This window comes from Polyodon spathula, chromosome 9 (genome assembly GCF_017654505.1).
Source record: "Polyodon spathula isolate WHYD16114869_AA chromosome 9, ASM1765450v1, whole genome shotgun sequence".
Classification (NCBI taxonomy): Eukaryota; Metazoa; Chordata; class Actinopteri; order Acipenseriformes; family Polyodontidae; genus Polyodon; species Polyodon spathula.
In genome coordinates, this window is record NC_054542.1 from 42,128,564 (window position 1) to 42,152,319 (window position 23,756).

At 36.6% G+C, this 23,756-nt stretch overlaps 1 protein-coding gene across 1 annotated transcript in view; it reads right to left on the bottom strand.

Moving 5' to 3' along the window:
* Positions 1-11,435: 11,435 nt before the first annotated feature.
* Positions 11,436-23,756, bottom strand: part of LOC121321302 (heparan-sulfate 6-O-sulfotransferase 3-B-like) — a 92,146-nt gene continuing 79,825 nt past the window's right edge. Inside the window, exon 2 of the mRNA XM_041260201.1 lies at positions 11,436-12,872. Coding sequence (XP_041116135.1) covers positions 12,170-12,872 — 703 coding nt within the window. The 3' untranslated portion in view covers positions 11,436-12,169. The remainder of the gene's footprint in view (positions 12,873-23,756) is intronic.

Sequence of the window (23,756 nt, forward strand, 5' to 3'; positions counted from 1 at the left end):
CCCTTTCTTCAGTATCATGGGTAAACTCACATACTCTTGTAATACAGTACTGCTAGTAGCACCAATGACACCTTTGATCTCAAGCTTCCTGAAGTTCTCACAGGACTTGGAGAAAGGGTAGTCTTGAAACTTTTAGGTGTATTGACAGTTAAGTACACTACTTGGTTTGGTGCTCTATGCTTTCTGTGCACAGAAACATTTGGCCTGGCGATTGAGGGATAGGTTTTAAAAGAGAAGCCCACAGGCAGATGCAGGGTTGAGGTAAGTTGGATATAAAAAATATAGAGTTGCAAAACTAGTTTTTGCAATAACAAAAAAATTAATGTAATAACAAAACAAAATAAATTAAATACAATATAATATAATTAGGAATGTTAGCAACAGTAGTTTAAACAAACAATTTTAAAGAATTGTCCCATACACAGACATCTGCACCTATTATGCATATCTTCCTAAAGGCATGCTAATTCATTTCTGCTTCTGCCAGTCTATTGCCACCCACAGCTGTCAAAGTGTAAAATAGTTTATACATGATTTTCCTGCTTCTGTGTTTGCAGTTGGAATTGACTATACTTCAACACCTGAGTAAAACCTCAGGAATTAAGTACTGCCAAGTTATTGGCACCAAAAGTAACATAACCAGTTAAAGAGTAAGTAGCTGGCTTCTGAAAAATATAGTATTACACGTTCCCACGTGTTGCTATAACTGTTTAAATAACGTACCTGTCATTTTTCATTTCATTGTTAACATCCTGACAACTTTTTACACTTATGACTTTATAATCTGTTTCAAAGTGCTTTTTAAAATGTCCGCTCTAGTGCACTGATATTGTAAAGATTATTGCCCACATTGTCAAACACGTAACACAACAATAACAATCCACGAAGTGGTACGGAACAGAAAAGCCAGAGCACTTGTTATGTTTTTTTTTTTTTGTTATTGTTTGTTTTTTTAATTGCACTTACTGCAGTGATTTAGAGGACAGATCTCATACCACACATCACTTACATTTTTAAAGATATTTCTGTAGCAATGTTTAGTAAATAAGATGAAGTGTGATTCTACCTTTTTTATTATAATAGATTATTAACATATATTTATAGTCACGTTACGAAGGGGAAAAAAAAGAAATGATTCGGATTTATCCCACTCCCTCTTATGCAGAAGTAATAATTATTACTGTAACTGTCACTTCAGATGAATTCGATATTAATTAAATATTAATCTGGAATTCAGGTGTTAGTTAATTTCTAATTGCATGCGCATTAATGGAACTTAATGGAACTAAAAATCTGTTTTTTATTGTTTGCTTGCTTCAGTTTCGATTTCACTTGATCTTTTCATTTCTTCACCCATGAGCGAAGTTCAGAGACACTGAGATCTTTGTGGCTATTGGTTGGTTTGCACATTTACAGGAAATGTTTTTTTAGAAATAAAAAAAAAAAAAAATCTACAATAAAAAATATGACACCTAAGTCTGCCCTTTTCTTCTTTTCAAGGAACTTGTTGGTTCCCTCTGCCAAACACAACAGAAAAGAACGTTTTGGCAGTTCTTCTTTTAGAAGAATCTATTGTTACCTAATCTTTTGCATCCATCCCAGCACAGATTTGCATAAAAGCTTCATCTGCATGCAGCTATCTACTGCCTTACACACATAAACAGTGATGGATCTGAATAACTACTTCCTCTAGCTCTATACTAATCCTGCTGGGGTTTCCCCTGTCCCCCCCCCCCCCCCCTTTTGTGGCTCACTTATTGACACAAAACCTTTTTCATCCAAGAACATATGAATCTGTCTGCAAAAATATGTAAAAAGACCATGACAGATTTAATGATTTAAAATTTGTTGTATGCACAGAGCACAGTTCAGTAAAGTAGCTGGACAGTTTTCAACAACTCTAGAAGGCCTGGCTACTTTCCAGTGCTGCATTATTCAGAGACCAGGAAGACTCAACCACTGCCTAACCAGAAAACAATTGCACTAGCTACTGTAGGGTGCCGGTAGAGCAATTTATTTGCCATTCCGGGAATCCAAGGTCTATTTCGATCTAGGTAAATGTGTAGATTATCAGAGAACATTTAATCTAGGGCATGCCCTTTCCACCCACAGTCACACGTGTTAGTTTGCTTTTGCACTTTTGTTTTGTTATTATTAGTTATAATTTATGTAAATATTTCAGAAGTTATATTAATTGTAACTGCAATGGAACTTGAAATAAATGACAGCTATTATTTAAACTACTGGTACACAATTCAAACCCCTTTATGAACGCGACTTAATAGCCAGCCTTGTGTTTAAGAAGTATTTTTCAACTCTAGTTCAGTTTTTCCCTGGTGCTTCACTGTGTTTCTTAGCTTCTGTAATGTAGGTATTTTGCTTCCAGGTTTAATTTACCCAAAGATTTCCAGATAATCGAAGGCAGTGTTAGCTATGCACTACTCTGTTACAGTAATAGTGATAGTGATAGCCTGCCCATCGGGGAAATACATGAACTCACCGAGAAGGAATGTCTAAAGAACAATGTAGAGCTGCACGCTCAGTGCTATGGTTGACGTAAATTTCACGGTAAAGATACTCTTATAGACACATTTTTTTAATCCTTCCTCATGCCAGAAAAAAAGATTCTTTAACTGGGGGGAATCCCAAGTGTCTTTATGTACTGCATGTGGAGAAGTTAAAGTAGACATTTTGTTAATCATATAAAATGTGAACTAAAGGCTGTTAATCACAAACAGTGATTAATAGTAGAGTGCCAATGGTTTTAAAAGCTTTAAAAGTGTGTAGTAATTGTGAATGCTACTTACAATTTTCTTGGTGGTAATTAGCTTATGTACTGTATATCTTGGTTATATTGGGTTTAAATGTGTACTGTAGTAAAATCATAGCAAAGTGTATTGAAGCATAATGAAAACATGGTAAATCATAGACAAGCATTGTAAAGCCCAGAGAGGTATGCTAAAGCATATAAAAAATGATAAATGTAGATGTGAAAGTGTGAGTGGCAGTGCATAGGTGCAGGGGTGATGCAGGTGCTCCAGACAACGGCAAACACAAAGTTCACGGTTCAAGTTACTTTATTTTTTTTGTAATGGTCTCCTTGACCTTTTAAATAATAATGCTGGCTCTACCCAACTATAGGTATTGCCAGCATATAAACCAAGGGTTGCAGTCCCAAAATAATAATAGAAAACACAGACACGTCTCCGGACAGTGCGTGTTCTAGGTGCAGGTGTGGTGCTAGGTGCAGGTGTGGTTACTCAAAACAAACAAAACACACAACTCACAATTTCACAGTCATCGTTTCCTCTTATTAACCACAACAAAGGAACTGACTACAGCATCACATCCCCCTAAAGTACCCTATGCCCCGCCCTCCGATAGCTAGTTCAATCACGTCTCCTCATGACTGAAACTTCGCTCACCAAACTACAGCGATGACTCCTGGTACCGTAAGGCCGCCCCCTTCCTGAATGGCCGGCTTCCGACTGCCCCTGGAACAAACTGCCCAACCATTCAGTACGAGGCACACAGTTCCTGTTGTACAGTGCCCTCACAGGTCAAGAGGGAGATTGTTGATTCGGATTCATTTGCTCTCTGTCACAGTATATTATAACCATAGGAAAATTTACTGTAAACTTTTGTAGGGACTGTCAACCTGTGTTTTATTGTGAAAGAATATGCCCTCCATTCACATCCGTAGAGACCTGATCTTTATGAACAGTCATGGAGTACTGTCGTTAACCTATGTATGAGGATGGTGGTTTTCAACCCCTTAATTTAATATAATAACGTGCTTAATTAGACCTTTTTAATTGTTCTCAGGTCCTAAAAAGTTGCAGATTTCAAATTACTTATAAAATTGTAAAGTTAACTTGAAATCTCCAATGGTTTAAAAGTTGAACAATTAAAAGGTCTAATTAAGTGAATGAATAGTTCAATTCAAAGTTCAATTAAGTAACTGAGAACTCAGTTGGAATATATATAACACCACTTTGACAGTTGACATTAATAACGCAAATATTCCAGGAACATATTTCACTTATAGTGTTATGTTGATTAAAAAGAAAGAGATGAGGAAAAACAACAACTAGGAAACCTTATTAAAAAAAGTAAGATTGAGTATTTCTAAGAGCCCAGAGGTATGTATTTGTAAGCTCAGTGCAAACATCTTCGCAAGAGCTAAAACTGTAAATTAGTATACTGATTCAGTACTGGGTGGATAAACAACACATAACAGTATCACTTAGATGATGATTATTATAATTATTATGATTGTTTATTTTGTTTATTTCTTATGGTTTGATCATGATATAAAACGTGTGTAAATGTTAATATTTTCTTCATTTGTTTTATTGTGTACCTACTAGGTTTGCCATGATATCAAAATTCCATTTTTTGATTAATGAACCATTTAGATCTTTGCGATTATTGACATTTTGATATGTTCGGTATGATATTTAATGTTTATTTATTTATTTTTTAAATAGCGCATATTCATTGTGGTAAGACTCAACTGGTTTCAGATAACTTACTACAAATTAAAATTATGAGCTAGAAGAACTCCCTTGGTTTTTTTTAAAGTGTTTTAAACCTGCAGATGTATTTAGTTAGAAACTTATTAACGTACTGTTTAATATTTCCTGATGTGCAAGTGAATCATTGATGATATTTTTTTCACAGGCCATACAGATAGGCATACCATCTTCAACTGGTTCGCCTTTTTCATTCCTTTTAATCCAAAATAACCCCAAATTTGGGATTCCCAAATTTAGTTCAGGTGCCAGTCCAGGTATTGTATCCTGTGTAAACTTTGTCAATGTGCTCACCATTGTAAAAAAAAAAAAAAAAAAAAAAAAAAAAAAAAAGAAAAAAAAATACACTTGCCACTTCAGGTTAACCCCCTGTGGCGTTTCAGTCAAGGCTGGCCAGTGGCAGAAAAAGCAAACTCAGAAGTGAGAAGACTGCAGTTACATGTCCCCACCTCACCACCTACTCCTAACAAACACCTTCATTTATCTTCACAGGCACTTCTGTGGATTTCTATAAACATGCACCAATAATTGTAAAACAACATACTAATGCTATGTATGCGATACATTCCCTTATGTTTCTTAGGCTTTTATTCCTCCTGCAGCAGCTTCCGGAAATGTTGTTTAAATCTATGATATGTGAAAGATATGGTGGCTGACCTTCACGGGGCAGCCAGACTAGTAAGTGGTATTGAACAATGGAAACACACATTTATGATTGACAATGTTTCTGAAAACAAACTACCCACACACTTTGCAGCAGTAGGTTTTATGGCTAGATTGTATAGGAGGCATAATATATAGGGAAAACCACTTAACATTGCTTCCATAGTGACTGCAGTTTCCTTCGTGTGGAATATCAATAGATACAAAGTTATTTCCGCATACAGTATGGTACAGTTACGTTTTAAATCCTGGCCCTGTCCTATCTGACTCATCACTACTAAGAAAACCATTTTCAAATAGAATAGAAAATGACTCACCATTACTAAAAAAAAAAAAAAAAACCAAAACATATTCAAATAGCATAGAAGATTATACATCTCAACGCATACGCCCTTCTGAATGCTAAGCTATACCTGACATAAAGGGTGGTTTCGCAGAAACTGGTATGTTATGGAGGATGAACCAAAGAGTTGTTCGGGGATGAACAGGCAGGGTGCCTGCAGTCCCTCTGTACTAAAACAAGGACCATGTTAAGAATGTTAATACATGTAGAGCACACTGAGCCAATAAATTAACGGTAACTAGATTAGTGGAATAATTTCTTTTAGTCTTTTTTTTTAAAGCGTAAGTAGCAGGATTCCAATAAATATAGCGTTATATGTTCCCATGTGCTTGCATTTCTTGAACATGAAATGAATGGCATGCTTTTTGGTTTCCAGAAAGCCTGGGTTTTGTCATAATAGTGACTTACTCCATTATGACAAAACTTATTCCAAGAATTTTGGAAAGTCTCTGGAAAGTCCCAAACAGTAGAGCACTGTTACAGGGTCACTATATAAATCTGGTTCCAAGAAAGCTTGCAGTGGTGCTCTTTAAGACAGCGGTAACTTTAAGAATCAGTCATTAAAGTTCTTAAGTATGCGTTGACATCACAGACACAACCAAATGCTTCAGGATGTTAATGTTACGCTCCTTGGTTTTTGGAATTGCAGATTTTTTTTTTTTATGTTAAACAGTTACTGCAATGCTTGGTTGATTTTTTTTAGCCAGTACAATAGCTCCCCATGGAGGAAACACATGCAAACAGCTCTGAAGCAGATTTGATTTCAACCTGATCTTTTCAGTATGAGAAGTTCAAAGTATGGAACTGACAGAGCAAAAGCAAATCAACAAGAAAGTGCAATAAAGTTGAAAGCTTGTGTGAATTAAACTAGTAAATTGAACTAGTAAATAAGAAGTCACCCAGCGACCTTTGCTAAAATATCACAAAGTGACAGAGCACAGGAATATGGTGAAAAACAAATCTGGAAGAACACCTTTAATTGTAACCTATTCAGAGAGGACAATCGAGATAAACAACCACCTTTATTATAATGCATGTTCCAAAAACAATGAACCCAAACAACGGTTGAAGAAAATGAAGTAATGGGAGCACAGCCTCATCCAGCGGAGCATCATGATGCCGCTTGGTAAAAAACAAACAATAAAATAATACATCTATGCGACGTGTTCATCCAAGTAAACAAAAAATATTAGGCAGAGGAGCATCATGTACTCCCTCCCGGACCAAGTGAGATATGGTGGTGGTTGGGGAGGAGATGGTTATTTGAAAGCACGGCTGGACTGAGCTTGCAAAATAGGGTTATATACCTTATAGGTTCATGGGAACTTGCTGGTAATTGGCTTGTAGATTGAATGTACTAGGCACTTGAATTAATTATACTATAGATTTCAAGCTTTGCAAGCTTTATATTAGTAGGTACTTGAGGAGTACTGTACACTTCCAGATTATTTAGAGTTAGATGCTAGGTAGTGATGTTTGTTCTCCAGAAACACTAATACTATTAATAGTTTTGCACATGGCCATCAGTAATGTGTGCAGTCTTGTCTTGAACAGTGTACTGAATCATCTGACAGTCATTCGTCAAGTTAATATACTACAGGCAGATTTCATGCCATGGTTACCATTTGCATTACTAACACAAGGCAGTCCTGTCGGAACCCAATCACACAAACTCGTTTTGTCCAATGCCAGTATTATTCCCTGGTTATTATGACCCATTGCAGGACCTTGATGTGTTTATGTTATGATACACTGATGTTTTTTTTTTAAATACCATCAATATGGATGGTATTTAAAAAAATACCAATGGATAATTGCAAAGCATATGACATGGTTTATTTAGATTTCCAGAAAGCTTTTGACAAAGTCCCGCACAAAAGATTAATTCTCAAACTGAACGTAGTTGGGATTCAAGGAAACACATGTACATGGATTAGGGAGTGGTTAACATGTAGAAAACAGAAAGTACTGATTAGAGGAAAAACCTCAGAATGGAGTGTGGTAACCAGCGGTGTACCACAGGGATCAGTATTAGGTCCTCTGCTATTCCTAATCTACATTAATGATTTAGATTCTGGTATAGTAAGCAAACTTGTTAAATTTGCAGATGACACAAAAGTAGGAGGAGTGGCAAACACTGTTGCAGCAGCAAAGGTCATTCAAAATGATCTAGACAAGATTCAGAACTGGGCAGACACATGGCAAATGACATTTAATAGAGAAAAGTGTAAGGTACTGCACGCAGGAAATAAAAATGTACATTATAAATATCATATGGGAGATATTGAAATTGGAGAAGGAATCTATGAAAAAGACCTAGGAGTTTTTGTTGACTCAGAAATGTCTTCATCTAGACAATGTGGGGAAGCTATAAAAAAGGCTAACAAGATGCTCGGATACATTGTGAAAAGTGTTGAATTTAAATCAAGGGAAGTAATGTTAAAACTGTACAATGCACTAGTAAGACCTCATCTTGAATATTGTGTTCAGTTCTGGTCACCTCGCTATAAAAGATATTGCTGCTCTAGAAAGAGTGCAAAGAAGAGCGACCAGAATTATTCCGGGCTTAAAAGGCATGTCATATGCAGACAGGCTAAAAGAATTGAATCTGTTCAGTCTTGAACAAAGAAGACTACGTGGCGACCTAATTCAAGCATTCAAAATTCTAAAAGGTATTGACAGTGTCGACCCAAGGGACTTTTTCAGCCTGAAAAAAGAAACAAGGACCAGGGGTCACAAATGGAGTTTAGAAAAAGGGGCATTCAGAACAGAAAATAGGAGACACTTTTTTACACAGAGAATTGTGAGGGTCTGGAATCAACTCCCCAGTAATGTTGTTGAAGCTGACACCCTGGGATCCTTCAAGAAGCTGCTTGATGAGATTTTGGGATCAATAAGCTACTAACAACCAAACGAGCAAGATGGGCCGAATGGCCTCCTCTCGTTTGTAAACTTTCTTATGTTCTTATGTTCTAATAAGGTTAAAAAGCAATTCCTGAAACTGCAACAGTGCCTACTAGAATCCAGTGTAAATGTGAACTTATCGTGATTTAAGTGAATTCAAATTACAGCAGACAGAAAGGTTATTTGTTCTAGGCATTTATTTACAATAATCTTTCAAAGTATTCTATCAGCATTTGCAGATTTGACAGAAAACCCACTGATAAAATTAGCAATGTCAAATAACATTAAGAATTTCCCTTTTTACAATACAATAATTAAAATAGGAACATACAATTTCATACATTCAAATTGAGTACCTTAACACCCATACACTATTGTCATTAAACAGAAATCGATCTGTAGGCATATCATTTCCCTCCGAGTAGGCAGTTAATTGAAAAGCCCCACTGCACATAAAGAAAACAAGATTGGTCCTAATTAAAACAAAGCACCCCATGTACCTTGTCGATACAACAGTGAGATTTTTCTCAGCATAAACCAAGTTTAAAAAACAATTATGAAGGTAAAACCCTTCCAGTTGTGCAAACAAAAGCTATCCTGATAAACAGTGTGAACATGCTGTTTCATGAAATTACTAATGCAATTAATTTTAATAACACCATAGGCAGACAATTAAAATATTTTAACACACACACACACACGCATGCACGCACGCACGCACGCACACACATATCTATATAATGAAGTTTAGTAAAACTTAAGTTTGGGAGGAGGGACGGTCCCTATGCATTACGTCATCTAACTAATCAAAATGCATAAATACCCATGTAACTCACCCTCTCGCGTTTGATTCATTCACATCTCTTCACCTCCCCATCTCCACCAGGAACTTATCCTAATTACAGTCTATGGGGGGTTCTCCTGCCTCATCCAAATGGCCAGGTAGTGCTCCTTCAAACCAAGCAGGTTTGATGCCAAATTGTTTTCCAATCAACCTTCATATAATTTGAATTCTTAGCATCTTCATTGTCATAAATTAAATCTTTAAACTGTATTCTATGTCGGGGGGTTTGCCCTGAAACTACTGAATATACAGTTGTCTTAAATCTGTGCTTATTTTTGAGGTCTATTAGTTTTCTCAATGCACAGTGTTTACATGGTGCAGAAACTCTTCTTTCCCCACACACATGCTCAACATTGATTTTAAATGTAACTCACCAGTAAGGCTCAGCTGATGAGCTACACTCCCTTCAATAATGAGCACAGCAGTTTTTAGGATGCTTTGGGAGAAGACATTACTGAGATGCTTTTTCCGTAAACGGTCCTTTTAATCAGCTGAAAGGGCTTTAATTCAAACTGTTTGATTCTGTTCTCCTTTACGCTGAATAATATCGAGACAATTTGGCCAGCAGTTCCCCATTGGATTCTGTTTATTTCATTTGTGTGCACGGACGACTTTGATTATGTTTGTTAAACAATAAACAAGCTCCTTCTTTATTCAGAGCCCACTGTGGAGACAGCTCACTACATCTCATTTATCTTTTCAGTGTAGTCCTCAACTGTAACCAAAACAATAAATGCAGGTTGATAACTAGAATGCAGCAAACCAAAGAGTGCAGTAAAGCATGCCAACCTATTTCAGCAAGTTCTAACCCTCAGGCGCATTGTTCATCTATATATGTTCTTGACAGACTTGGTTAACATATTTTAGGAGACAGCTACAGCATGTTATTCTTAGTTTGGTGTAACATTTCCCCGATTTTGAAATGCTTCATTTTGAAACTGATTGAGTTCTATTATGTTCCAGAGATCTCATAACGTCATCAATGTTTCGCATGCAGGAATACAAATACTAAGCCTTATTTGCTTGTCTGGCCAATCCTATAACTGCCTTGCGTAATCTTCATTGACATATTCAGAGAATGGGTCCTCATATAAACGTTAAAATGAATAGACAATCCCCTCAGGTCTGATGAGGCATTATTCTGTGATTAGCAGGACAACTGTAAAGGGTAATCCTTCAGAAAATGCTATACACTGTAAAAAAAAGTCTGTAAAGTCTGTAAAAATATGGTAAATAGTAAAGGTAAAATGGCTTCTCATATAAAATGACATTTTACCTTAAGTTTAAGAGCAAATTACCTTCAAAGTAAAAACAAGTAAATATGTATATTTTTACAGAACGTTTCCTTTAAAAAAAATTTTTTGTTGTTTTAACAGACCAAATTTATTTTAAAAAATCATGTGTAGTTTATGATTAAATACCATAGATATTACATCTAATTATGTTAAAAATGGAATCCCAGAATCCATTGCCGGCAGATTGCAAATAGCAGTGTTATTTGTGTTATTGTGTGTTAAATGTGCTGCCCGGTTGCACAATTATATCTATATTTGCTTGTCCTTTGTGTTGTTTCACCATTGATGTGTTTTTTTTTTATGTTTTGTGTGCTCACCACTCTTGGGTAGGTCAGGTCTTGAAGTGGGCTACCCCCTGTTTCCCCTCTATTTGTGTCTCTGTTCTCTGACAAGTTCAGTGTTAGTATTGCTGCTGCAGCAGCGTGGTAAACAGCATTTAACTCTTATTATTAAGAATTGATTTGCTAAACTTTCCAAATCTTATTTTTATGGTATTCTATTGTAAAATGTATGCTTTTTTATTAAACTATATATACATATATACACACACACACACACACACACACACACACACAGTACAATGGTAGTATACTTTAGAGAATAGCAAGTACTTTTTTTATGAGGAAATTGATTAACTTTAACCATAACAGTGTTGTAATTACTCTAAATTATTATTATTATTTTTTATTTAAAGAAATTAAATAAAACTGGAATCCTTGTAATAATACTCCACATTTTTTCCAAGGGATTTAATTTTTACAAGGAATATAAAAATGTCCTTAACAATTAATTAACTAAACATAAAAGTTCAGACCTACTGGCTATGGAAAAACAACAGGTCTGAGCAGCTAGCAGCCCTTCTAACAAGACTAGATGCCAGTTATAAATCAACTCATCAATTGAAAGATCAGGTTGCTGTGGTGTGAGAAAGTGCCAGAAACCTGCTTCAGATCAGTATGATGTCCATTAATCTTGGGTTACTGGAAAAAAAAAAAAAAGAAGAAGCGTGCTCTGGAACAGACAATGAACTCTAAATGTGACACCTTATTCATCCGTAAAGATGCATGTCAGAGAATCAAACTGAAAAAAAAGAAGCTTCTGGTAAGATTTCTTTATAATGCTACTGTATCTTATATTACTTATCACACACACTTATGGCCAAGTTTGTTAAGTCACTTACATATTGCATACAAATAAAAATAAAATCACACTAATAGCATACTGTAAAAACCAAATCATTTTTCACAAGGTGAGCAATAGCTATCACCAGCCATTGGCTTGAAACTCTTCTTTTTGTGAATGTCACCTTAAGCTTAATTTCCTGTCTATACACAGTGTTCACAATCTACATAATAATGACTAGCTACAGTAGTAAGCAGGGGAAAGGTCACAAAAGTATACTATACATCTATTTTTAAAGTTAAGACACAAAAGGGTGCTCAAAAGGCAGGGTAGCTGTGTTAACCACAGCCTCGACAGTTTCATGTGAATGATGACAATCGATAAAATGTCACACTTAAGAGCTGAAAACAAATGTGGTTAATTCTTCAGTTATATTTTAAAGACCATTTTGAGACAAAAGCTGTCACCATCTCGCCACTTGACCCGTGTAGTCCTCTGTGGTGACACTGTCGTCAGCCTGCTGCCTGTAGCGGTGCGCTTTCTGTGCGCGGAGCAGCTGGCGCTCCTCCCTTCTCCTCTGCCTCTCCAGCTGACGCTCTCTCTGCCGGGTGAACTGAAAGCGCTGCAGGAACAGGTCCTTGGCGTACTCGTAGAGCTGCATGTCCAGGAAGTTGAGCTCCTCGATGCGCCGCCGCGTCGGCAGCGCGATGTCCACGTTGGCGGCCCGCGTGCTGTTCAGCTGCGTGAAGGGTGAGATGAACTTCAGGTTGAAGGTCCTCTCGAAGAGGTACTGAGTCTTGTGCTGGTACTCCGTCAGCCCGAAGAAGGCCATGTTCTTGAGGTTGTCTTTGGCGCTGCGGAGCAGGATCTCGTTCCGCTCACTCTCGTTCATGGACGAGAGGTTGTAGCAGCCCACCAGGCTGAGGTCAGCTAGCATGCGCACCTGCCGGTTGTTGGCCAGGTTGTAGACGCAATCCATGAACTCCTGCAGGCTCACCCCTGACCAGTCGTCACCTAGGTAACAGGTGGGCAGCTCATCGTGTGTGGGGGATCTGCCGTCGCACACGTGCAGGGATGTCTTCCACGTTGCCCCTCTCTGGACATGTTTCCATTCGCTCAGGAAACGTGACACCGGGTCTCTCAACATTGTGATGTAATAGAAGTTCCTGAAACACAAAATGTGAATACATGTAAATAATCAATCAAAATGCACCATGTTACATAGAATACCGTGTTTTAAAACTCCCTGGTGCATTGTGTCTTATTTTTGCTTTGGCTTGCATAGAGTATCTAATAGATATTCAATTGTTTTGCATGCTGCTGGGCAGTGGTTTCAGTACGAATTTAAGCAAAATATGAAACTATAGCTCTCTCAGTCCACATGAGGGCACACCTGCCTTTAAATCCAATAATGCCGTCAAGAAAAGCTGGTGTCTGTAAAATGTTTGACTGTATTACATGCACACAGCGAGCAGAAACCAGGGTGGCAGATGGAGAGGAACAGAACACCCAGAAAATAAGCTAAGCTAAAGGAATCAATAAGGGTAACACAGGAGAATTACTTTGTCTAGGACATGACCCTAATACACACATAGATTAAAATAAATCGTTAATATTTTTTAATCCATATGGTTTTATGTGGTAAAAGCTTAGTAAATTGTACTACTGCCTATTAAAAAAAGAATATCTAAGCATTTTAAAGGACAAAAAAGGATGATTTAAAAAAGATGTATGTACAGTTTCTCAAGACTGCAGTATCTCACAACATATACCTTATTAGTCTAAAAATGAAAACAAAAGGTTATGGCTGATTCCTTCATTCTACCTTTGTGGCATACAAGCCTTAGGGTGTGTACTGTCACAGTTAATAGATGTCACAGTTAAGAGATTTCTTTATCTATGATATAGTGCAAGTTTATTTTGTCACAGTTTGATAGACAATATAAGATTCCAAAGTGACTAAAACTCACCTGGAATGAAAATAATACAAATATAATCATTTCACTATATATGCCATTTTCTGGGAGATCTGCAGAAACTTTTTTCCGTCAGAAAGGTTCAGAAAAAGTGTACATCACAACTAACTTTGTATATATTAAAGAACAAGCAAGGAACAAAGTGTATAATATGATGTCATGTATTTTAAAGGTTTGTTACAGTTTGCAATGTTACACAGGAGTGCATGCTTCGTGAAGCTGGCCCCATGTATACAGAACATTCAAACTTGCATCTCAGCTGTGACAGGTTCGTCTCTAATGATTGCTGCAGTGTCTCAATGCTCAGAAATTGTCTCCCTGGCTGTCTGCTATCAGGGCAGAGGTGCTTTGCCCCCACATCCCTTGAGCCCCACGTGTCCTCCCTTCAAACTACCTGCTAACATCTGCATTGCCCGTTTGAGAAATTAGGCTAGGGCAAGGATTCAGATGCATATTTTGATTCACTGGGTGAATCATTTCAAAAGTCAATTTCACAAAACAAAGGAACTACTCACAGAAACAATGCTACATTTCATGGTTGCGGTTTTACAGATTGAGAGATTATGCATTTATTTTTCATTACGGTTTTTTGAAGTCTTAATTTAAAGGCAGACATCGAAAAAAAAAAACTCTAGTGGAAACATTTGTCATGGAATTGAAGTTTTAGTTTAACATTTTTAAATTTAAGGCAACAGCAAGGGCTTATGCTAAAGACCAGGGCTAAAAACAAATCACAAGTTAACACAGCAATGAGGACCCTTTAATGAACAGCAGCACACAGCTGCTTTTGGTGCTTCCACACACTGTTCTGGCAAAGCTCTGTGTCTCCTTCAAGACAAAACTAAACATAAAATCAATGCCAACTTGAAGAGCGAGAGCACACTGTATAACTTCTACTGGCTTTGGGCTAGTCACTCTGAGGGAACAGTTTACATTTTAACATGCTTGGAGACTTTTAAAGAAAGGCCTACAGTATATTTACCACAAACCACCAGCAATTTGTCTATTAACATGAAACCTAACGTTAATCAAAGAGCTCTGCTAAAAATCAGATTCCTGCTTTATCATTGTTAAAATGTCTCATTTCAATTTCTTTTTTAGTGTTACCAAGTTCACAAAACATTTTTACAAACTAAATAGGTTACCATTGACTGGTAATTTTATGGGGTAAACAAAAATAATACAAACAGCACAGGGATAATATCATCTACATTTTTTTTTTTTTTTTTTTTTTTTAAACACGCAATCAATCAATAATACAAAACAAAAGTATTCCTGCAACATGAGGATTTTAATTAGAAACTAGGTCAGATCAATAAGTAATCAAAACTGGCTTGGCAAATTGAATCATTAGTGGTCAGTGGTTCATTATTCCAAACTTTGTTTCTGTTAATGTTTATCTGATTCCTAAAAGTACCCCTATTTACATTTCTATTTTATAGAATTAAAGGTGTTGGGACTGGAAGGCAGTGTCTACAGATAGAGTGATTTCTAACCAGAAAATGTAAGTTGATGGACTATATTTTAGGATTTTCTGAAGCACAGTATATATGCCTGTTTGAAAGGGTTCATGGCTCCCGGAAAAGTACTGGTATTATGGGACCCTCACCCTCTTTGTTCTCAACTGTTCTTTCCCTATTTGTTCAATCAATGAAACTTGATTGATAGTGAAACTTGCAATATCATTTTAGTGCTTTACGCAAAGTGAAGGATTAATACTGTAGCTTATTCATAAGCTTTTCCACAAAGTAATGTTACATTTTACTGACATCGTGTCTAAATTGGAGTGTAAATTATTCAATGACCCAAACCCTTATCTGGAGCGCTGCATACACGGATGTATCACACTGTATAAAGGAGGAAGCTGTCTTTCTATCTGTATGTGAGCCTCATAATTGACTGTGGAAAGGGAGAAAAAAAGTTAATAAGTCTTTAAAGTTCAGATTCCTTAAGGGAATGGTACTTTATTAACAAAAAAGTTAGATTTCACATTGTGAAATGACTCTATGACTCATCATGAGGAAGTGTAAAAATAGATGTGTCTTATCCATAACCTTTTCTGTTGGAGCACACAAAAAAGAAGTTAACCCTCCCCCCTGTTATTAAGTCTGGAGCTTTTTTACTGTAGAACGACTGACACACAGTTATTAAGAGCTGTATTTTTTCCTTATTTGATGGAGATACTTTATTTTTACATGCCTTTGCTGAGAAATGAAAGAAATTTGATCATCTAATGAACAAAGCAGCCAGATCTGTATTAGAATGCCACCCTCAAACCCATTCTTTAAATTGGAATATCTCTGAATTGTAGAAGGCAATTGCAATGGGTACCTTTGTGTATAGAACTGTAATGGGCTTCTTGCCTGGTTACCTGGGCTCAGTGTTACAGGTAAATATACAATTTACGATCTAGTCTTACACTTATTTATCAAGGGCCTTGGAGAAGGTCCTGTGTTGTCCGATCACCATTTAGCTACAGCGCCTCCTATGGCATGGAATAGTCTGGACCAGTGTATCCGGGATATGATAGAGCATCAGATAAATAACACATATGCACCAGCTAAATATAGAACAATGACTACATTATATAGAACAATGAGTACAATTTACATTTATTATAATGAGGAGGTTTCGAAGAATTAGGTCCAAGTGTTTCATGTTCCATGAAGACTTACCTGCCTCTCTTAATGGTATTATTCTGTTGAAAGACAGGCTCCTTTCTTTTACTTGTTCTTGTACATGGAAAGCTCACATTGCTCCATGTAAAGTATTATTTTGCATGGATTTGTCTATCAGCCTTCCTTAGCAGTGATCTGAGAAGTGCAAGGGAGACTTTCATATTGTACTCGCTTCAATCTGCATAGACACTGAATCAGAAACTGTGAAACCACCACAAACTAATCATCAATGACATTGTTAACTACATCTTGCATAGTCAGCTACAATACATGCACTCATCTTACCAACAGCTTTTTAAAAGTGAGGGCCATACCAACAGACAAAGTGTGCCCTCTTCTGCTACACTGCCTGCAGCTGTAGTCAAGATCTGTTTCTTGAGTAGGCGGATGTGTAGATACTTCATTAACCAATCTTTCAGACATAAACACATGGTGCAAGTGTAATAAATGTATTTCAAACGCCGAAAGATCATGTATGAGGATAATTAATGTCAGCACATAGGACTGCCTCTGTCAAGGACGAGGGAACCCAGATTAGGAATTAGTCAGTTAATGTTGTGTTCAGCCCTCTTGATTAGAAAGTCATTTAGTAAACTATAACTGCAGTACATATCATATATAACACCATTCAAAAGTCTTTCAAACAGTCATTTGAAGCCCCCTCCCCATCTGACACAATGGGATATGAGAGATGGTAATTTAAAACTGTCATGCAAGAATGCAGTAGCAGACATACACTTAAACACAATGAACGGTAAAAAGACAGCCATACACGTGACTGCGTTATAATAATCCTTTCATCATCACCTTAGACTAAAGAAGCTTAAAACATGTTGAACTGCTTAATACATTATTTTATTTTAATGTACCTACATTAAGCAATATGCATCTGGACATTAAACATGGGTTACAATACGCCTATTACTGTATGATCTTAACAAGTGAATGCTGCATACAAGATGTCTTTTTACTCCTTGGCAACATTATCACTACTGATGACCATTTGGTTTGGGTTTGATTTTGTCATTCTCAGTTATGACAAAGTTTTTGCTTTCTCATACTGAATCGCTATCCACTGCTTATTGTAACACGTTCTAACTGCAGTAAAGCCGAGTGGCTTACAGCACAGGACATGATCACAACCTTTTTGTTCTAGTGTGTTCTCCTGATAAAATGCATACCTGTCAAACAATGTGCCAAGAACCACGAGATTTCAAGATGAGAAAAAGGGGTACCAGTGTTAATGTCGCTCCTTCTACTAAGGTAAGGGAATTGATTTCAAAGCCTTTGCTGTTACTGTTTTTATATATAATGTATAATCCATAACTTAAAACTCTCAGTAGAAAGACATAGTACTGAAAATACACTTTTAAATCCTTTTTGTATATACAATTGAGCAATAGAGGTTTTCTGAGTACACATTTCCATTTTGCAATTTCACAATATAATGGTGTCTACCCTATACGTATAACTGAATGTGAAAGTCAAGAGCTGTAAAAACACTAATGACTACTTTCCATGGATTAATAATGGATAAATAACCATATTGCTGCACTGTTGGTTGCTGAAAGAAAATTCTTTAAACATCAGCACAGCTCAACAGGATTTGAGAATGAATACGATGTTGGTAATTAAGTGTACAATTTTACACAACAAAAAAAAAAACATTAAGAACATAATTACAGTGGTAAATGATGTACAACAGAGAAACCGATAAATCAACCCGGCATGTTTCATTTTATAATGGGAGTTGTACGCCAACTTTCCAAGCCCAGATAATATTAAATATTAAAAATCTTAAAGTGAAAACTATCAATCAAGATGTACTTAATAAGTCTGTGGCTTATTAAGTAGCATTTTATACATAGCTGACCACCAGAGTCAGATTCAGCAGATCCATGGAACACAATTTTGAGATACATTTGTCTGCTCATCAATATTGCTATAATTGAAAATCTAAGTGTCTTTTTCGGTTATATGTCACTGTTTTTGGATGAGTAAAAGATACCTACACTAAAGCATACAAATCTAAATCTGACCCTATGCAAGATGCAGGGCTATACAGGTAGAAGTAATGTCAACCCAAATAAACACCACACTCTGTATATCGCAATCCAATTGCACTTTCAACCACACAAAGGTTTGCGCAGCATTGTGATGCATACATTCATAGCAGCTACTAATTATATTGGTGCTATGTGCTACAAGGTTTCCTGAAACTAGTCAATAACTGCATTGTAAATCCAGAAGACATCGCTCCAACTCCACTGCTAAACCTCCCACTTTCCATTCATGTTGCATAATTACTCGGAAGGGCCTATAGTCTTTGACTTAAAGACCCTGCTTCAGGAGGGCAGGGACGCAGTAGCTTGTGTGAGCTTGAGTCTTTTTCTCTTTGTCTTGCTGTGTGTATCATTATAGGGCATGTCACCAGCACACTGCCTGCTTCATTAGGCTCAGTAGGTAGTAGACATGTGCAGATGGAGTTTCCCTTTTGATCTAACTGTAGATTGGTATAAACATTGTTTTTTTTTTCTATTTTAAAACTAGTGAAACTATTAAAATTCTAACTTAAATCTGACCAAAACATTTTACATGTACAGCAACAGCCAAATTAGAATAAATGAGCCATATAACTATATGATATCTACAAAAGTTGCCAAGTTAAACAAGTGTCAGATACTCAATTTTCTGCTTTATTTGATATATCCAAACCTGACAACCTACAGCAGTGTTTTAAATGTCAAATCAATCAAAACAACATGAAAAAACAATAACAACAAAATAATGAAGATCCGTCTTCATTTACTATTGCCACGTTTTCGTGGACCACAGAACCCGGGCACATGCTTGAGTTGTCGCCCCCCCCCCCCCCCTTTCCATGATTTTAACTTACTCCAGTTGGCTCCCAATTCGGGCGGGGGCCCGGATTCTCTGTTCCGACTTCACTCCTTGGTTCTTCACGACTTATTGTTCTAAAATCTAGACTTAGACCTGACTGGACTGAGATGAATTATGAATCACTTTACCAGTTAGTTTTTTTGTAATGTCCCCTTCGTTTAATACTTTTTATATGTTTTTTGTTTAACTGACCTTATATTAATTTTACTTTGTCATTAAGTTCTTTTTCTTTGTCAGATGTAATAAATATATATATATATATATATATATATATATATATATATATATATATATATATATATATATATATGTGTGTGTGTGTGTGTGTGTGTGTGTGTGTGTGTGTGTGTGTGTTTGTGTGTGTGTGTACTGCGTGAATCGAGTTGACTCGAGTTGGAACAAAGAAGCAAATCTGATGGGTTTTCACTGTAGCTTGAAACATGTTCCTTATGTAATCTTTCCTTACTCATGGAGTCACAGAAACTGTGAGAATGACTAATTGTTAAACAAATATTTCATAAAAATGCCACTAAACTTGCTGTTGAAAAGCTTTTTTTTCAATTTCAATCTCAAACATCTCAATAGCATTCTTGTGCTATTGTTATGGTTTTGAGTGATACCTATCTTCCGACCCCCCCCCCCCCCCCCCCCCAATATATAAATATATACATATGTTTGTATTATCTGATATTGGTCTGCAACAAACCCCACAAGAAAGATAAGGAGAGGTATAAGGTGGTTTGCCAGCTCGTTGTGCTACAAGGGCAGCAGAGAAAGTAACAACAAGAAGAACTGCACTGATGTACAGACCTGCTTTATCATCAAAGCAACCCATGTGTAGAGACATTAAAGAACTATTCATCCCAGCTGACAGTGGCAGAATAACCAGCTGTGTTTTAATTGTCACAAATGAACCTTAATTCTCATGGATTCAGCAGATTTTTTTTCCTTTCTCTCACATTATGTAAAAACCAGAAGCAAAATGATACAGCACAGAGAAGCACAATCTAGATTAACCATCTTTGAATGGATTAGGAGAGAGCAGGAATTGTTTTAAAAAATAAATAAATAAAGCTACCGACATGCTTGCAAATATTTAAAAATGTCAGGCTGTTTATTTATGGCAGTTATTTTAAGCATTTAGACCAGCAGGTTCCATAAGGCCAAATGCATAATGACTGTAACTGCAGTAAATGAAAACTGGATATGAACTGACTATCAATTACATATAATGGGGTCCATTTTCAAAGGTGACTACTTTTTTGCTATTTGTGTGCAGAGATGTCTAAATGCACTCATAAGGTACAATTGAATCTATACCTCAGAAAATCAGTGTTTTTTTTTAAACTTAATCAGCCCTCAAACAAAAAGGACAGCAATACGCTAAGGTATGATTAGTGACAGTCCTCGAGGCTTTAGCAGTAAAACAAGCCTTTCTGGGTACCCTAGAAAAGAAACACTGATACAAGAATATTTATTGATATAGCTCAAACGGGCATTAATACACAGTGGATGCCTGCTGGAACGTCACCACATCACTTGTGAGTCAAATTTAAAATCAGTCCAAGCATTTGCCGGCTTGTTCATTTTGACTTGCTGAGGACGGCAAACGCTAAGCAAAGTCACTATTGGTCCAAATGTATTCTATCCACCAAAACCAGTCAATGAACACTTTGCATTGACACAAAAATGACCGACCCAAAATGAATTGAAAACGGACTGGGCATTTACGCTTTGTCTGCCTATTTTGCTGCCTCTGTCCCCCTCTCTGATAACTGCAATGGCGTCTCCATCTAGGGGCTGGTGCAGCTCCCTTTCCCACCTTCCAGACTGGGTAGAATGCACCAGACCTACGCACGCAGCTGTTGCATAGTGAATCACAACATAAGACACGAAGCGAAGGGTAAGAACTGTACACAGTCAGCTAATCAGTTTTACAGCCACATCGTTTTTCTCCACTTCTGCAAAGTTGATAAATCCCATTACATGGCAATGTGGACCAAAATTCAATGAACTATAAAATATTTTTATACTTTGCAAGCAGACTGCAGGGCTGTAATATAGTCATACCTTATTTTTTGCTGTCAAGATATAAAAATAGGTTCTACAGTTATTCAATTTCAGGTGAAATTGCTTGGAACAGGAGATGCAGTTGACTAAAAAAAACTCCAGAGCATTTTTTATTGAGAGTCTGACGAGAGGAACAGTAAGCATTTTGAACGACTGGGTTTCAAGGCTGTCTGCTGGTAGTATCCGGGCAGAAATGCCAGACACCACAGGCCACTTTGGTCATACGATATGTCTGCAATATTGTTGTGTGTTTAAGCATGATTAGGTCTTTTCTATCTGATTTCTGGGATCAAATCTATCCAAGAATACAGTAGCAAGTACTGTTTTTTTTTTTGTTTGCACTTACACAATGGCTTACAATAACACAGACATGGGTTCAAGGAGTTCTCCCGATAAGCTTAATCTACAACTGCTTTAAATAGTACTGTTGGTACCTCAAGGAAATGCCAAAGAGTATTTGCTCATTCCATGGTGATACCATTGGTGTGTCCAAATACAAACATATACCACTGTGTTAGCATTCCTCCTGTGGCTCATATATTACAATCACACCTGTAGAATATATGCTTTGGTAGCTGCAGGTGGATGGCTCTGACATTTGCTGAAAGTTGTTTTGTTAAGCCAAATTGATTCTCTCTCTCTCTCTCTCTCTCTCTCTCTCTCTCTCTCTCTCTCTCTCTCTCTCTCTCTCTCTCTCTCTGTCTCTCTGTCTTTCTCCAGATTGTCTTGATGTTACATTTAATGGTTCTCTATGCCCACAATCATTTTTATAGAATGCTCTGAAAACAATCACTGTGCTTTGCCATCTTAATCAACATGTTCTTTTTTTTCTGATCTGGTCCCTATTTGAAATGATCACTTTAATATAAGGCTCAGTTCTCAATTTAAATGGGAAAATAACAATTTTTCTATGACAAATTGACACAATGTTATTTTGTTTTAAGAAAACAATCCAGCACTGCAGTAATCATGCCAATGTCAATTGTGAATTGTTCTTAGGGGGTACACTTAATAAAAGCAGGGGTAACACCATGTTGTCTCCACTGCTGGGGAGTTCAGGATGTTATCCAATGCCTATTTTCATTGCCTGTTTCTGCAGCAGGACTGAGAGTGTGCAATGGTTTTTGACTTCTTGTTGAAACATCATTAATGCAGGATTTTGATAACTGACTCAAACTATTTTGGCAGCCATCTTAGAATGACCAACAGCTTTTTAAATTAATGACACTCCAAATGTCAACTAGGGTCTGGACATCTGACTAGTTGAACAGCTCATGTTGTTCTCTCAATATATAGAAATGATTTTGAAAACTACACACAGCTTGTGCATTTATGTTTCAACAGTATATTCTGTGCTCAAACTGAGTTAATTAATATCCATATTGATTGATTATAGGGCAGCCAGGGTGCAAGGCTGAAGTTATCATTAGTAAAGTTGTTGTTTTATGATCTAAAAAACAAAACCAAACAAAAAAGACTAGGAAACTTTTAGGCTACAAACAACAGTAAATGGAGAAACAAGGGATAGGCTTCATAATCCAGGTACATTAATTACACAGTGTCCACAAAACAGTGTACCTGCACTTCTATTACATGAGTAACTCATGTACTTGCATCATGGGAGATTTACATCCATGTTGTTAATGTATTAATCACAATCACAACATTGTCAGCATGGAAGATAAAGGCATAATCATGTCTATATTGATCTTAGAAAAAAGTAATGTGCTCAACACTATGGCCTAAGAACTTTTCAGGCAGGCTGTTATACTAAATTACTGGATCACTCAATCTAGTTTAGTGGCTCTCTGCAACCTGGCATGATTGTTTACCCTACCTGTATAAACTATATTGACAACTGACATTTTACTTCCTTAAGTTTCATTGCCACAAACAAAAAATACATTTCTCAATTTTTCCCTTGAGCATTTTGACCTTTGTAGTAAAGGTTGCATACTTAATAGTCATGACTGTTTAATACTGTATATATTTTAAATGGCATTTTATACTACCGGTACCATATCACTGCTAGACTTTTTAGCCCATTAAACTTAAATGAAAATAAATGGAATTTTGTTGTTACTTTATCTATAAAATTATTTTCTATTGTAAATGTAAATAGGAGTGCCATTCTTAATTATTAGGTTTAATTCCTGGGAACTATGAATAGCAAAGTTTAAGCACTTAATTTACATTCCTTCTCAACAAAACAAAACATGTGCTATTGCACTTAACAGATTGTGGTACCAATTTACAAATATTTTATAATTTCTTGTGATTTCTATTTATGTGATTCACAAAGGATGAATATATATTCAGGCACTTAATAGCTGCTAATGATCTCTCCAAACATTACTGTGTATGTTTGCTGCTGAGACATAAGCAGAGGATCTTTTTAAATCACTTTCACATTTCCTCTGAGAAT